The sequence below is a fragment of the Sus scrofa genome, chromosome 15 (assembly GCF_000003025.6).
Source record: "Sus scrofa isolate TJ Tabasco breed Duroc chromosome 15, Sscrofa11.1, whole genome shotgun sequence".
NCBI lineage: Eukaryota > Metazoa > Chordata > Mammalia > Artiodactyla > Suidae > Sus > Sus scrofa.
In genome coordinates this window covers 52,830,017-52,842,568 of record NC_010457.5, presented here as the reverse complement: position 1 = coordinate 52,842,568, position 12,552 = coordinate 52,830,017, and the positions used below count along the sequence as shown (strand labels likewise).

Below are 12,552 nucleotides of genomic sequence, written 5' to 3'. Positions count from 1 at the left end.
TCATTTTATACCTTTCTCATATAATTTAACCTTCATGAGAATGGGGAAATTTTTTTTTCCTGTTTCTCTCCTGTCCAGCATTTAGTTCAGTTAAATGCTTTGTGAATTAATGAATAAGTTATGTGCCTTTATTTGTTGTGCTGGAGCTGGCTCTTGTGAGGGAGATTTTCTTTTGCATTCATGTATCTATGTTAATGAAATTGTTGCAAAGTTAAAAAAAAGTCATCTATATAAATTATTTTAACTTTAAAAGTTAAGAATACCTATTTGCATATTTTAAAATTAAATTCCCATTACTGTATATGCACAATATTTTCCAAAAAAGTAATCTGTCTTCACATGCTCATGTTCTTTCATTTTTTCATTTTTTTTTCTTTTAAAAATTTTCTTGGAATATTTTCCAAATGGGAGTGAATGAGAGAAAGAGCTGAATATTGTAGATTTGTAGATTCTAAGAGTGCTTCTAAAAGTTAAATCTAGCCAAAGAAAAATGTCATGGTAGAGGGTAGCATTTATCTTAAGCTGTCATTTAATGTAAGATCTCCGTTTTGTCTTTCTTTATTTCTCAAGTTGCGTGTTTACAAATTGCCACTCTATTTTTCAGGAGTTGACGTATGTTGACAGGATGACATATGTTACCTGAGAGTTGATATACCCTGTATGATGTAGATGCTGGTGGCTGAACAATACACAACAAATTAATATAGTTACACCATGAAGACATGTTTCAAAATTAGACAGTGGTGATTCCTATTTTGATTTTCAAGAAAGCAAAGATATTCTTCCTCCTTTCTCCATCCTTTGTTCTGATCAGTTCCAAGGTTTTACAAAAATGAAAAACAACAACAAAAAGTCATTTGCTACTCCCTGGCCACAGAAATGAATAATTGAAGGACAATCTCAAATTGGATTTTCCAACTGGCTGTTTTATTTCGAAAAATCTGAAGCTTTTTTCTTTCTTTTTTTTTTTTCCCCTGAACCTGAAAGCACATGGAAGTTTCCGGACCAAGGATGGAATCTGAGCTGCAGCTGCCACCTACACTGCAGCTGTGGCTGGGGAATCCTTAACTTACTCCTCCTGGCTGGGAATCAAACCCATGCCTCCAGAGCGACCCAAGTTGCTGCAGTCGAATCCTATCACCACTGCACCACAGCAAGAACTCCCTGAAACTTAAATTCCAAAATACATACATACATATCCAAAAAGATACTGCTTTATAGCCTTCAATTCTAAAATAACGATATATTTGGTAACACCGAGCAATTGCATGCTGAGCCCTTACAGTGTTTATACACTGGAGACAAAGTACCCATTTGAAAGGGATCCCCTTTTCTGAGTTTTGCTGTTTCCTGTTTGTTCAATAGTGGCCCCATCTGGGAAAGCTGAGTTATTTCAGCCACCATGTAGTTCCAGTTTACATTAGACTGTGGAATACTATAAAGCTATTCAGTGTTCATAATCTCCCTGACTTTGTTGTTTCTATGGCCCAATATAATTTATATGTGATGTTTGTTGGAAGGTTATCTGAAGATATTTGGACATCAAATTTTTCAAAATAAGTATCATTACTGCTAAGATATCTTTTAACAACCTAACCCACCCAATAGAGTCGGGTTCTTACTACAATGCAAATTAAAGGAGAATAAAATTATTCTTAATTTAGAACAGTTTTTAAATCAACGCTTTATGCCCCCATCCTTTCCAACATACCTAGCGAGCACCCCCGAATTCACCTTTCTTTAAATATGGTGGGTTTAGAAAATATACCAAGAAGTCTGTATGTAGGTAATGCAGAGGCTGGAAAATAAGGAGCAAATCACTTTTAAAGCGGAGTCAGGAAATTTCACATATGGACCCTTGGTACTCACCTCTTCCAGACCTCAGCACGTGAACCTATAAATGAACATTCTAAGTTAGCTGCAACTATGATATAACTAGGAGAACGTTTTCTTTACATGACTGGATCATTCGGCGGTGCAGATTACCCTGTTCTTTAACTTTTGTCTTCGCAGCTGGATGCTAACGTTTTCTGGATTTCACTGCTCTTTAGAATTCTCCACCAGAGGGAGGACAAGGGAAGGCGAAGTGGGTTTCGCCTGCAGTTCTGAGGGAAGTTTGAATCCGAGAAAGCTAGCTTTGACGTATTAAGGATCTCGGGTTCTGTCTCTCCAATCTACTTCTCCTTACTAGCTTTCTCAGCAGAACTGGGTGACTCCAGCTATCGCAGTAATTTTATTGATCGCTTTCCAACCAGGCTTTTAATAATAATTAAGCTGTAGTGAGAGAGACAGTTTAGCAGACCTCCTTTGGAGAGACTAGGTTATTATTTTTTTTAGGAAAATCTTAAGATGAGAATTCTGACAGGCACGTTATTAAACACACGAAGGCAGGTCACAGACACATCCAAGGAGCAGATCCTGTTGGCAGCGAAGATGGGGCCAGCTGAACTTCTTGAGGTTCCCTGAGCCCTTCCTGTGTATCCAGAACCGCTTTCCACTCAAACCCCCTTCCACTCCATGTTTGTCTTGGCCCTACGGGCGTGTGGGGTTTTTCACTAAATAAAAGACTGAACCGTAAACTATAATGGGAAAACATCACCGTTCCTCTCCCTCCTACGGGTTCCAGAGCCTAATTTGGCGGGCAGGTGTCAGAGTTGCAAAGTTTCGTCTCCAGCGTTTCTCTGCGTTGGAGGCAAGGGACCAGCCCTCCCTGGCGCTGCCTGGCGGGAAGAACAGCGCGGAGCGCGAGCCCCGGTCCCTACCCAGGTCTTTGCCTCGCCCGGGGCCGCTCGGTTCCGCTACTGCGGGCGCAGCAGGGGCGGCTGCACGCAGCTTCCAGCGACCCCTGTCGGGGGTGCCAGGCAGCCGCCCCGCGCGCCGCCCCCCGCCGGGAGGGCTCAGGGAGGGAAAGGGGCTGCGCCCGCGAGCGCCGAGCCCAGGCTCCTCCCGGTGGCGTGTCCGCGCCTCAGGGTGGGGGTGTGGTGGGGACCAGGGAGGGGGCGAGGCCAGGGGAGGGCGAGAAGGAGGCGCCAGCCTCCAACCTGCGGGGAGGTGGGTGGCGGTGGGGCAATTGAAAAAGAGCCTGCGAGGAGTTCCCCCCAACTTGTCGGAACTCCGGAATCGCGCCGAGGGCAAGAGTGGAGCGGCGGCGGCTGCCCGGGCGACGAGAGCGCGGGCCGGACAGTGATCGCCTCTCCTTCCTCGGGTTGCGAGCGCGCCGGACCCAGGCCGCGCCGGGAGCCGACAGCGGCGGGAACCGAGGACTTCCCTGCGCGACAGAAGCCGCCCCGAGAGCAAGCGTGACCGCCAGACGGAGAGACCGCCAGTCTCAGGTGGCCGGGACCGCACGCCGCGTCCCCGAGCTCCCCGCCGGCGACAGGAGACGCCCCCGCGCAGCGCGCGCGCCGCAGCCCAGCCGCTGGCTCTACCCCCCCTCGGGGGACAAACTTTTCCCAGAGCCGATCCTAGCATTCGGACCAAACTTGTCGCGCGTCGCCTTCACTAAGAGCAGTCTTCGCAGAGCGTGTACTTCCCGGGCGAGATGTCGGAGCGCAGAGAAGGCAGAGGCAAGGGGAAGGGCAAGAAGGACCGAGGCTCCGGGAAGAAGCCCGCGCTCTCAGCGGGCGGCCAGAGCCCAGGTGAGTGCGCCGAGCGCCCGGGGCTCCGCGATCCTCCTCCTCCTCTTCTTCCTTCTCTTTCTCCTCCTCCGTTGCCGTCGCCTCTCCCTCGCCTATCCGCGCCCTGCGCTCCGGTCTCCTGGCCCTACCCACGGGCGTCCGCGGGGCTGGACCATGCTCAACCTACTTGGGCCGCCCCTCACCTGGGCGCGGAGCCCCACCCTGGCTCCCGCACCCCGCGCACAGGGTGAGGATCCAGGCCGGCGCCCCAGAGGATCCGGACGCTCCGCGCTCCCTGGAACGGCCTTTGCTCTGTGCCCCACAGCTGAGCCCAGCCCGGGAGCGGGACCCGGAATGCAGGAGCGGAGGCCGGGTGCGCGCTTGACGGGCGCCAGCGGCGCTTTGCATGGGCCCCGTCTGCCCTCTAGCGAGAAAAGCAGGAACCGGTCTCCCCTCCGAGTGCCTGGCTCCCAAGAACCCGGTGCTCTAGATCTGAGAGGCCACCAGAGCAGTTGCGCATCGGTGTTTTGGGCCCTGGGGAGGGAGTGCAGGGTCGCGGCGTGTGCGGACGCTTACCCAGATTCAGTCCTGTAGTTTTGGAGTTTATATCAGCTGAGAGGGATTCCTAGAGGTCAGCGAAGCAGATAGAATCCAACCCAGTGCCAGGAGTCAGGTCTGCTCCAAATAAGTTTTCAAACTTTTGGCTTTGGGGTTCTATTTTTCAGGACCTCCTTGATAAATATGGTTAATTTATCTTCCCAAGAGATGCCCCAAAGCAAAAGTTCATCTGAATTTTTGAACTCACTTGCTTACTGATTATGTAATGGAATGAAGTGGCAGTTAAGGCTTTCTAGAGACAAATCTAATACTTGATCATCAGAACAGGGGCGTCAAAGACAGGTTCACCTTATATTTGCCTAAAAGGAACTGACGCTTTAGATGCTATCTAGGACGGAGAAGGAGCCCCAAAGAAACCCTTGTTTATGAGTGATTGAGTGAAGATGCTGAAGAAGAAAAAAATGGAAAGAAGGGGGAGGAATATAAGGGCTTTTTTCCCCCTGCCTCTGCAATTCCCAGTTGTTAATTGATCCGGATACCTTAAGTCACTTAGAACATCCCCAGCACATTTCATAAAGCACTTCTGAGGAATTAATTCAATAGCACTTGGAAATACTGTGGCTGAAGAAGATAACAAAAATATTTGCCTGTTCCTTGCAGGAAGAAAACAAGATTTGCCTAGTCGTTTTATTGGCTTCTGAGAACATTTCAGAAGCTGGCTTATTGGCAGAGACCTTAAGCAGGTTTTGAGCAAAACAAATTGAACAGAGAGGAATTGTTTGGCTACTGATAGTTCCTACACATGCTTCTCTAATAAGATACTGCTGATCAGATTCACCTTAATTACCTTTCATTAGCTCCCATGAGAATGTATTGAAATTTTCCCTTCCCCCTGTTTTGGAGACACCCTATAGCATTTTATTCAACAAGGGCCTAAATGTAGGCTGGATTAGAAATTTCCTTAAGTGTCTTTCCCTACTGCCCCCTCCAAGGTCATCCTGGTGAATTAAAGAGGTCTTAGACCTGACCACAATGGTAAAGTTGTAAAGAGTTGTTTGTGGGGCTAAGTATTGTCCTGTCCTGCCCAGCAATACTCTGCTTCAGAAGTTTCTATGGTCCCCTGGGGGTGGTCTGACGAATTAAGGAGGGGAGGGTGGTTTGAAGTAGCATCCTTTCTAGGTAAGAGGTCTGTACTTTGTCAAGACTTCATAGCAGCAGGGCCTTACTTAACATAGACATTTCAGATAAGCACCCGAGGGGGGTGGGGAGAAGATTTTAAGACAAGCAACAGTCATTTCTGTGCCCTGCAGATCTTATCTACTAGGTAGGAAGCTGTGCTGGGACTTCCTAATGTTCTTTCCTGATGCAGCGTTCCAGAGCATCCTTGGTGACCCTCATCATGCTTCCTAGTCCCGCAGTTGTGATTCCCTCTAAACCAGATAGAGTGGCATCTTTAAGTGACATTCTCTTTACTATTGTGCCAGAAAATTGGGAATGAACTTGGCTCTAGGTTAATCTATAGGATATGTGTCTCTTTTCTATCAACTAGTCTTCCTTGGGAAGGAACTTCCCCCCACTCCGGGGCACCTCGTGCTTATTAAACCATATAAACCAGATAATATTGTTCTTCATTTGATTCAAACAGAATGATCCATTTGAAACCTGCTTTATGTAAAAAGCCCATGATGTTAAATAGTATTGCTTTGAAATCACTGTTTCTTTCTTGTCATTTACCTTGCAATGCTGTTGGTGTGTTTTTCCTTATCTTAGGAGAATAAATAACTGATAGCCATATTGGTTTGTGAGAGAAAGTCACCCTTCTTTTTCAACCTTTGTTGCACGTTTGTGTTCTCAGGCATCCTGAAAGGAATGGCTTCTAGATGCTGTAACAACAGCATTGCTACTTAGCACACCAGCTTAAATTAGGGTTTACTGAACACCCATCTCTTCAATAGCTCCTCCATTAATGCCCTTCAATCCCAAGTTTTTCCCCTGTCTTAAAAGAGCCAGTGAAACTTTATGTCCCGCATGACACACACGCTACAGCCAGGCCTCTCTCTGGATGTTACATTACTTCACGACAGTCGGGGGAGGTATAAGGCTGAGAGAACTCAGCCACTCAGCCCAGCTTTGTGCTGTATTACATGCAGAGGCATAAACACATCTGTTGGAGGGATATTTTCAGGGGAGAAAGGTTTCTTTAAGTTTCACATGACATGTGTGACTGAGACGTGATATATTCGTAGCTATGTTTCATAGCATCACATTTTTATACAATTAACCAAATATTGAATTGCACACTATTGGGGCTGCAGATGTTCCACAGAATTATCTAGTCCATAATAATGGCTCTAATAGGTCCCAAGCCCTTAGGGTTATTGATTCTTCCTCTTTGCTCAAAAAAAGCAACCTCAGCATAATTCTGGGCTTTGTAATGAGGATCCATGTACCAAGGGCCCTGTAACTCCTTGCGCCATGTAGATGCTGGACCTCACATGTCCAGACTCTTCATATTGATTCACTCAACAAACTTTTTTCTACTGAAGCCTGAATTACAGAACCAGAGCTCCCCCACCCCACCCCCACTTGGTATTTGCCCTAAGCTGCTTCTGTGAATCTTTCTTTGCTGATATGTTTTTCTTCCATTAAAACACTGCAAAGCATTCTTTTTTTTTTTTTCCCTGTTCTTTTTTTCCTTTTAAATGACCTGGAACCAATTCATTATCAAGCCCAGCTCAGTTCTAGAACTACTGGGTCTCCCTTCATCCCTAGCAGATGGAGCATTTGTGAATACAAGTGGTGGAACAATCGAGACACTTACTCAAATGGGTAGGGGCTGGCCACGTGCTCCCCGGATGACATCACCCACCTGTTTTAACTAAGTGGCTCCCCAGGCTGAAGTGCTTGTAAACATTCTTGGAGATGAAGTACCCTGTCACTGAGAGGGCAGCCCGTGTTTACAGAACAGGAGGAATGGCCAGTGATCTGTTTCAACCTGGTTACTTGTAACCACTTAGATTATGTAATTATTACAGACACGAAACATTATTTATGGAATGAAGTCAGGTCTATTTTCAAGAATGATCTTGAAGCAGAAAGAGTGGGAGAAACTTGGGATACTGTTCTCATGTCTGCAAATTGATAACATGATACTGATGGGAAAATGGGGAGAAAAAACATAAAATGTGTATTTTCTGCAATCAGAAAATATTGAACCCCGTATGAGAGCAGTGAACACCTTACTGCGTGCCATGCACTAGGCTGGCCATTTTTATATTTATTAATAAGGGAGCTACTACTTACTGAATATCCTGCCATGTCCCAGGCCTTGAAAGAGATGCTTTGTGTATTTTATCTTCTGTCTTTTAGGAAGTAGAAAAATGCCTGTTAGGCAGCAAGAGGCAGGATAACTAGTACTTGGCGCTACAGCCAGATTGCCTAGATTTAAATCCTAGTTCAACTGCCCCTTAAGGGTGTTGTTATGGGAAAGTTACTTAATCTCTCTATGCCTGTTTCCTTATTTGTAAAATTGGGATAATAATATGATTATCATAAAGTTATTATGAGGCTTGAATGAGATAATAGCATTTTGAACTTTACCCAACGTGCAGCAAGTGCCCAATAAATGTTAGCTCTCTTCGTAAAATGACTTAAGACACAGATCGTCTGTGTCTTTGCCAAGATATTTGATAAAATTTTCAAAATTTACCTTTTATGGTAAAAAATCATCCACAGCTGGCCTTAGAGTAGAGTAAGTATAAATATTAATATCTACTACCTGTAAATAGAGAGAAAAGTAAGTATGTCACATACTATAACGGCATATATGCATTATGAAAACAGTCCTGAATTCAGTCTAAATATTGAAAGCAGAATGAGGTGCAACATAATTTTATCTCTGGCAGAAAAAGGTTGAAGTTTCAAGCCAAACAAAGGTTTTGAAACATGAGTCCATTTCTGGCCACGCTGAAGAACTGATGCTTATCCCCTATTTATTGTATAGGATGCATAGTCTTCTCTTTGGGGATTAGTACAAATTGAAAAGGAAACTGTGAGTTAACATGTTCTCTGTTATCTTTTTATCAAATGTAACGGAATATTGCCCTCGAGGTTCCTAGAGTCCAGTGCAGGTGTTTCTAAATATAAACAAAATAATGGATATTAAAAATCTACATCTCTCAGTATTTTCTTCCCTCCCCCTCTTCACTAGAATGTCAATATGTCATGCCTAAAGTTCTAGGAGGGTGATTCTTACCAAGTCAGTGTTTTATTAGCATTCTAAAAGTAACAGTTAAATGTGACTCTAACTGTATGGATAGATTATCCTGTTCTGACAGAAGAAAACAAACCAAGTGTCAATATTTTGGGTGAGTGATTTTCTTTGATCCAAGAAGCAGAATAATGAATGACCTTCTAATATTTTAGTTAACCCTAGAGTTCTCCTCTTGACAAACAAAAAATACAAAAACTTAAGTCATACAGTATTAGCTTAAACACTGAATTACTTTCATTAGAGGAAAATAACATCTATGGAGTTCCCATTGTGGCTCAGCAGAAACGAATTCGACTAGTAACCATGAGGTTGCGGGTTTGATCCCTGGCCTCACTCAGTGGATTAAGGATCCAGCATTGCCATGAGCTGTGGTGTAGGTTGCAGTCTCGGTTCGTATCTTGTGTTGCTGTGGCTGCGGCATAGGCCAGCAGCTGTAGCTGCCAATTAGACCCCCTAGCCTGGGAACCTCCATATGCCATGGGTTCAGCCCTAAAAAGCAAAAAAAAAAAAAAAAAAAAAAAAAAAAAGGAACATCTATTAAGTATATTATCACATACATAAAATGAAATTTCCTCAAATTTCAAAGGATCAAATGGGTTATGAATTTATTCATTTGCATATGTGTTTTTTTTTTTTTTCATGAGTGCTACTGAAAAACCAATAGATGTCAGTGTTTGTTGCTTTAGAAAAGTGAGGTGTTAGAAGAGGAAAAAAAGCCAATTCTCAGTTTTGGTAAACATAAGTTGGCTACTTTGGGGTTTTTTTTTGGCTGTGCCTGCAGCATGTAGAAGTTCCTGGGCCAGGAATAGAAACTGAGCCAGAGCAATGACCATACTGAATCCTTAACTGCTAGGCCACAAGAGAACTCCTAAATTTGGCTACTTTGAAAAGTTTGACAATTAGCAATACCCTATATAACCTTGCTTGCTTACATTTGATGAATGAAAATGTCACATTTGCACATCCCTCTCTTTTACTTTTTTTTTAATTTCCCCAATATATTATTTTTTTTTCTGCTGTACAGCATGGTGACCAGTTACACATACATGTATACATTCTTTTTTCTCACATTATCGTGCTCCGTCATGACTAGACATAGTTCCCAGTGCTACACAGCAGGATCTTGTTGCTAATCCATTCCAAAGGCAATAGTTTGCATCTATTAACCCCAAATTCCCAGTCCATCCCACTCCCTCCCCCTCTCCCGTGGCAACCACAAATCTGTTCTCCAAGTCCATGGCATCCCTCTCTTTTAAATATGAAAAGATATCTTTGCAATTAATTCCCCCAAAGAATTTAGAATGTAGGCTGAAAATACATTAATCAGTGCATCTTTTTTTTCTTCTTCATTTAAAAAAAATTTTTTTTGGCCGTGCCTGAGACATGTGGAAGTTTCCTGGCCAAGGATCGAACCTGCACCACAGCAGTGACCTGAGCTGCTGCAGAGCCAATGTCAGACCTTTACCTGCTGTGCCACAAGGGAACCCCCCCCTTTTTTTTTTTAATGAAGGAGCAATTATTTGAGAATGCTGTGATATACACCTTGGATTTATTTTGAATTTTTAAGTATAACTATAAATTAAGTATGTGTGTTTCTTAGGTTGCCTTGTTTGAGATTGAATAAGTGCATTTTTGAGTCCCACTCATGTAATGTCTGTGGAGTACTGCTTTTGCAAGGCCAGAGATGCTTAGAATTCTCTTCTTTCTCCATCTCACCAGTGTCACCTTTTTCTGGCCTCCAGAGGGTGCTCCAAGAGCATCACACAGCTATTCCCCAAAGAATGACTCCTTTTTTTCTTTTTATTAAGTCTCTTTGATATTCTGGGCAGTGGATGGGGAAGACTAGGATCCTAATTTCATCAGAGTAACTACCTCAAGCGGAGTTTGTTTCCTAGCTACACCAAATTTGCTAAGCACTCTGAATCAGAACATTCTGAAACGTCATTCTGAGGATGACGATGCAGTTGTCAACGTGCAGAGGCACGTCTGTGAGATTAATTTTAGCCAGCACTTTTCCCCCAGAGCACCTAACATCGTATAAGCACCTCATCGTTGCTCCTTAGAGAAATTCCTTTTGTGTACATTCGGGCAGTAACTACAAGGAGATTTAGTGATATTTAGAAATTTCACTGTGGCATTGGAAAATTACCCATGAACACATCAGAATGAAACAGAGGATCTTTAGGACTAGGTCTGTTTTCATGTCCTCATGCCATATCATTAGCCCCTAGCTAAAATTGAAGAACCCTACTTTGATTGAACTATACATTTTTGAAAATGTGTTTGAATGACTAATACTTTTAGGTCATGGGCTGCTATTAAAACCCTGTCACAGTACTGTTGTAATTTGCTTATGATTTAAACCACCCTGCACTGGTCATCTTCATGGTGAGCTATTATAGACTGGGAGGTCTCTTACTCCCCTTCTACCTTTAAAGGGCAATATTGTTCACATTGCTTTGGTCCAAGAAAGGTATTGACGATGGGAAATTGCCTTTGCTCTGCAACAGGGTCCCAAACCTTCCCTCTCATGGCTTCAGTTGGCAGGCAGCTGGCTCCTGTGGGCAGCTGTAGAGTTTTAGTTCCAACGATGTGAGAGTCAGGAGCTGTTTTATTAGGTGATACCAGAGGAAATTGTCAGGTCTGTAGATGATATACAATTGATGATTAACAGCATCATAGAGTTGAATATTTGGACTCTCTTTAGTAGTTTGCTTTACATGCTATTTTTAAAAATACAGTTATAATGACTTTGAAAAAAAATTGTAGAAGTTTTGCTAATTAAATGAGGTTAAAGTGATGTATAAAAGGAATCTGGGCTAGAAAGTCATTAAACCAGTAGTATTTTTCTGCAATAAATAGATTAAGTGATAAGATATCCATGAATTGAGCATAAAGGTAGAATGCCAGGGCAAGGACCATTTTCCCTTGGAGAGAAAAAGAGTACATTTACACCACAACATATAACTTTGATTGATATTTGACCTGTTAGCAAACTGTTATTCTGCTTTATCTTACCCACCATATTTTAGTAGAGAATACAGAGATGGGAGTAAGAATACTGGTGACTGGTGAATAATCTTGGCTTTCTTTTATGGAATAATATTTTTATTATTATTATTATTATTATTTTTGTCTTTTGTCCTTTTAGGGCCACACCCACGGCATATGGAGGTTCCCAGGCTAGGGGTCGAATTGGAGCTACAGCTGCCACCCTACACCACAGCCACGGCAACGTGGGATCCGAGCTGTGTCTGCGACTTACACCACAGCTCAAGGCAACGCCGGATCCTTAATCCACTGAGCGAGGCCAGGGATCAAACTCACAACCTCAGGGTTCCTAGTTGAATTTGTTTCCGCTGCGCCATGTAGGGAACTCCAGGAATAATATTTTTTAAAACTTTACTCTGTTTCACAGTGTTCCACCAATTCAGTATTTCTAGTAGTTTGAGTAAGTGTGAATTTCATTGTCAAGTGAAGATGCACTCATTATGAATGGCCTATATTGCTTTGTAAATAAGGCTAACATTTAGATAAAGCCAGTTTTTTAAAAGGTCTATGTTTGTGTTTGTAATTGTTACTCATCTGTTTGTTACATGTAGTCTCACAATTGTAAAAACTGCATATTTAAAGGATTTGTCAGTATCCTTAGCTATTCCACAGTAAATATAAAACAGGTCGTTAAAAGGAAATACCTAAGTTTTAATTTGGAATTTTTTTCAGAACAAATAAATTTTACACATATAGTGAAATGTTTTGAATACTAAATACTTTATATTTAAGGACTCCAGATTGAGTTAAACTTCCTACATATTTTATGATTTTTTTTCAAAAAATACATTTCAACCTTATGTTATGGCAAAGTTAGAATATTAATTATGCATAAAGAAGTTTCTCTATTAAAACCCAAAAGAGAGTTTTTGATTTAAGTTTTTCATTTGTGTACAATACTGGGAAATCACATTAATGTGTGAGCTGCTAAGAAATGTATTCAAAAGTCAAAGAAAAAATGGAGATAGTCAACAGGTATTTAAAAGAAAACTAATGCTCATCGTAAGAGAGTTTTCTCTTATAGAAATAAATACATATGTTGCTATTTTGTGT

At 42.6% G+C, this 12,552-nt stretch overlaps 1 protein-coding gene across 4 annotated transcripts in view; it reads left to right on the top strand.

Moving 5' to 3' along the window:
* Nucleotides 1-12,552, top strand: part of NRG1 (neuregulin 1) — a 1,062,454-nt gene that overhangs the window by 845,435 nt on the left and 204,467 nt on the right. For 2 of the 4 annotated variants that reach the window (XM_021076399.1, XM_021076397.1), the window contains exon 1: nt 3,110-3,638. The exons of 1 other annotated variant lie outside the window; for it this stretch is intronic. In XM_021076399.1, the coding sequence (XP_020932058.1) occupies nt 3,542-3,638 (97 nt within the window). In that variant the 5' untranslated portion in view covers nt 3,110-3,541. Of the gene's footprint in view, nt 1-3,063; nt 3,639-12,552 lie in introns of those variants that run through there. One more of the 4 variants, XM_021076398.1, reaches the window with a different exon arrangement.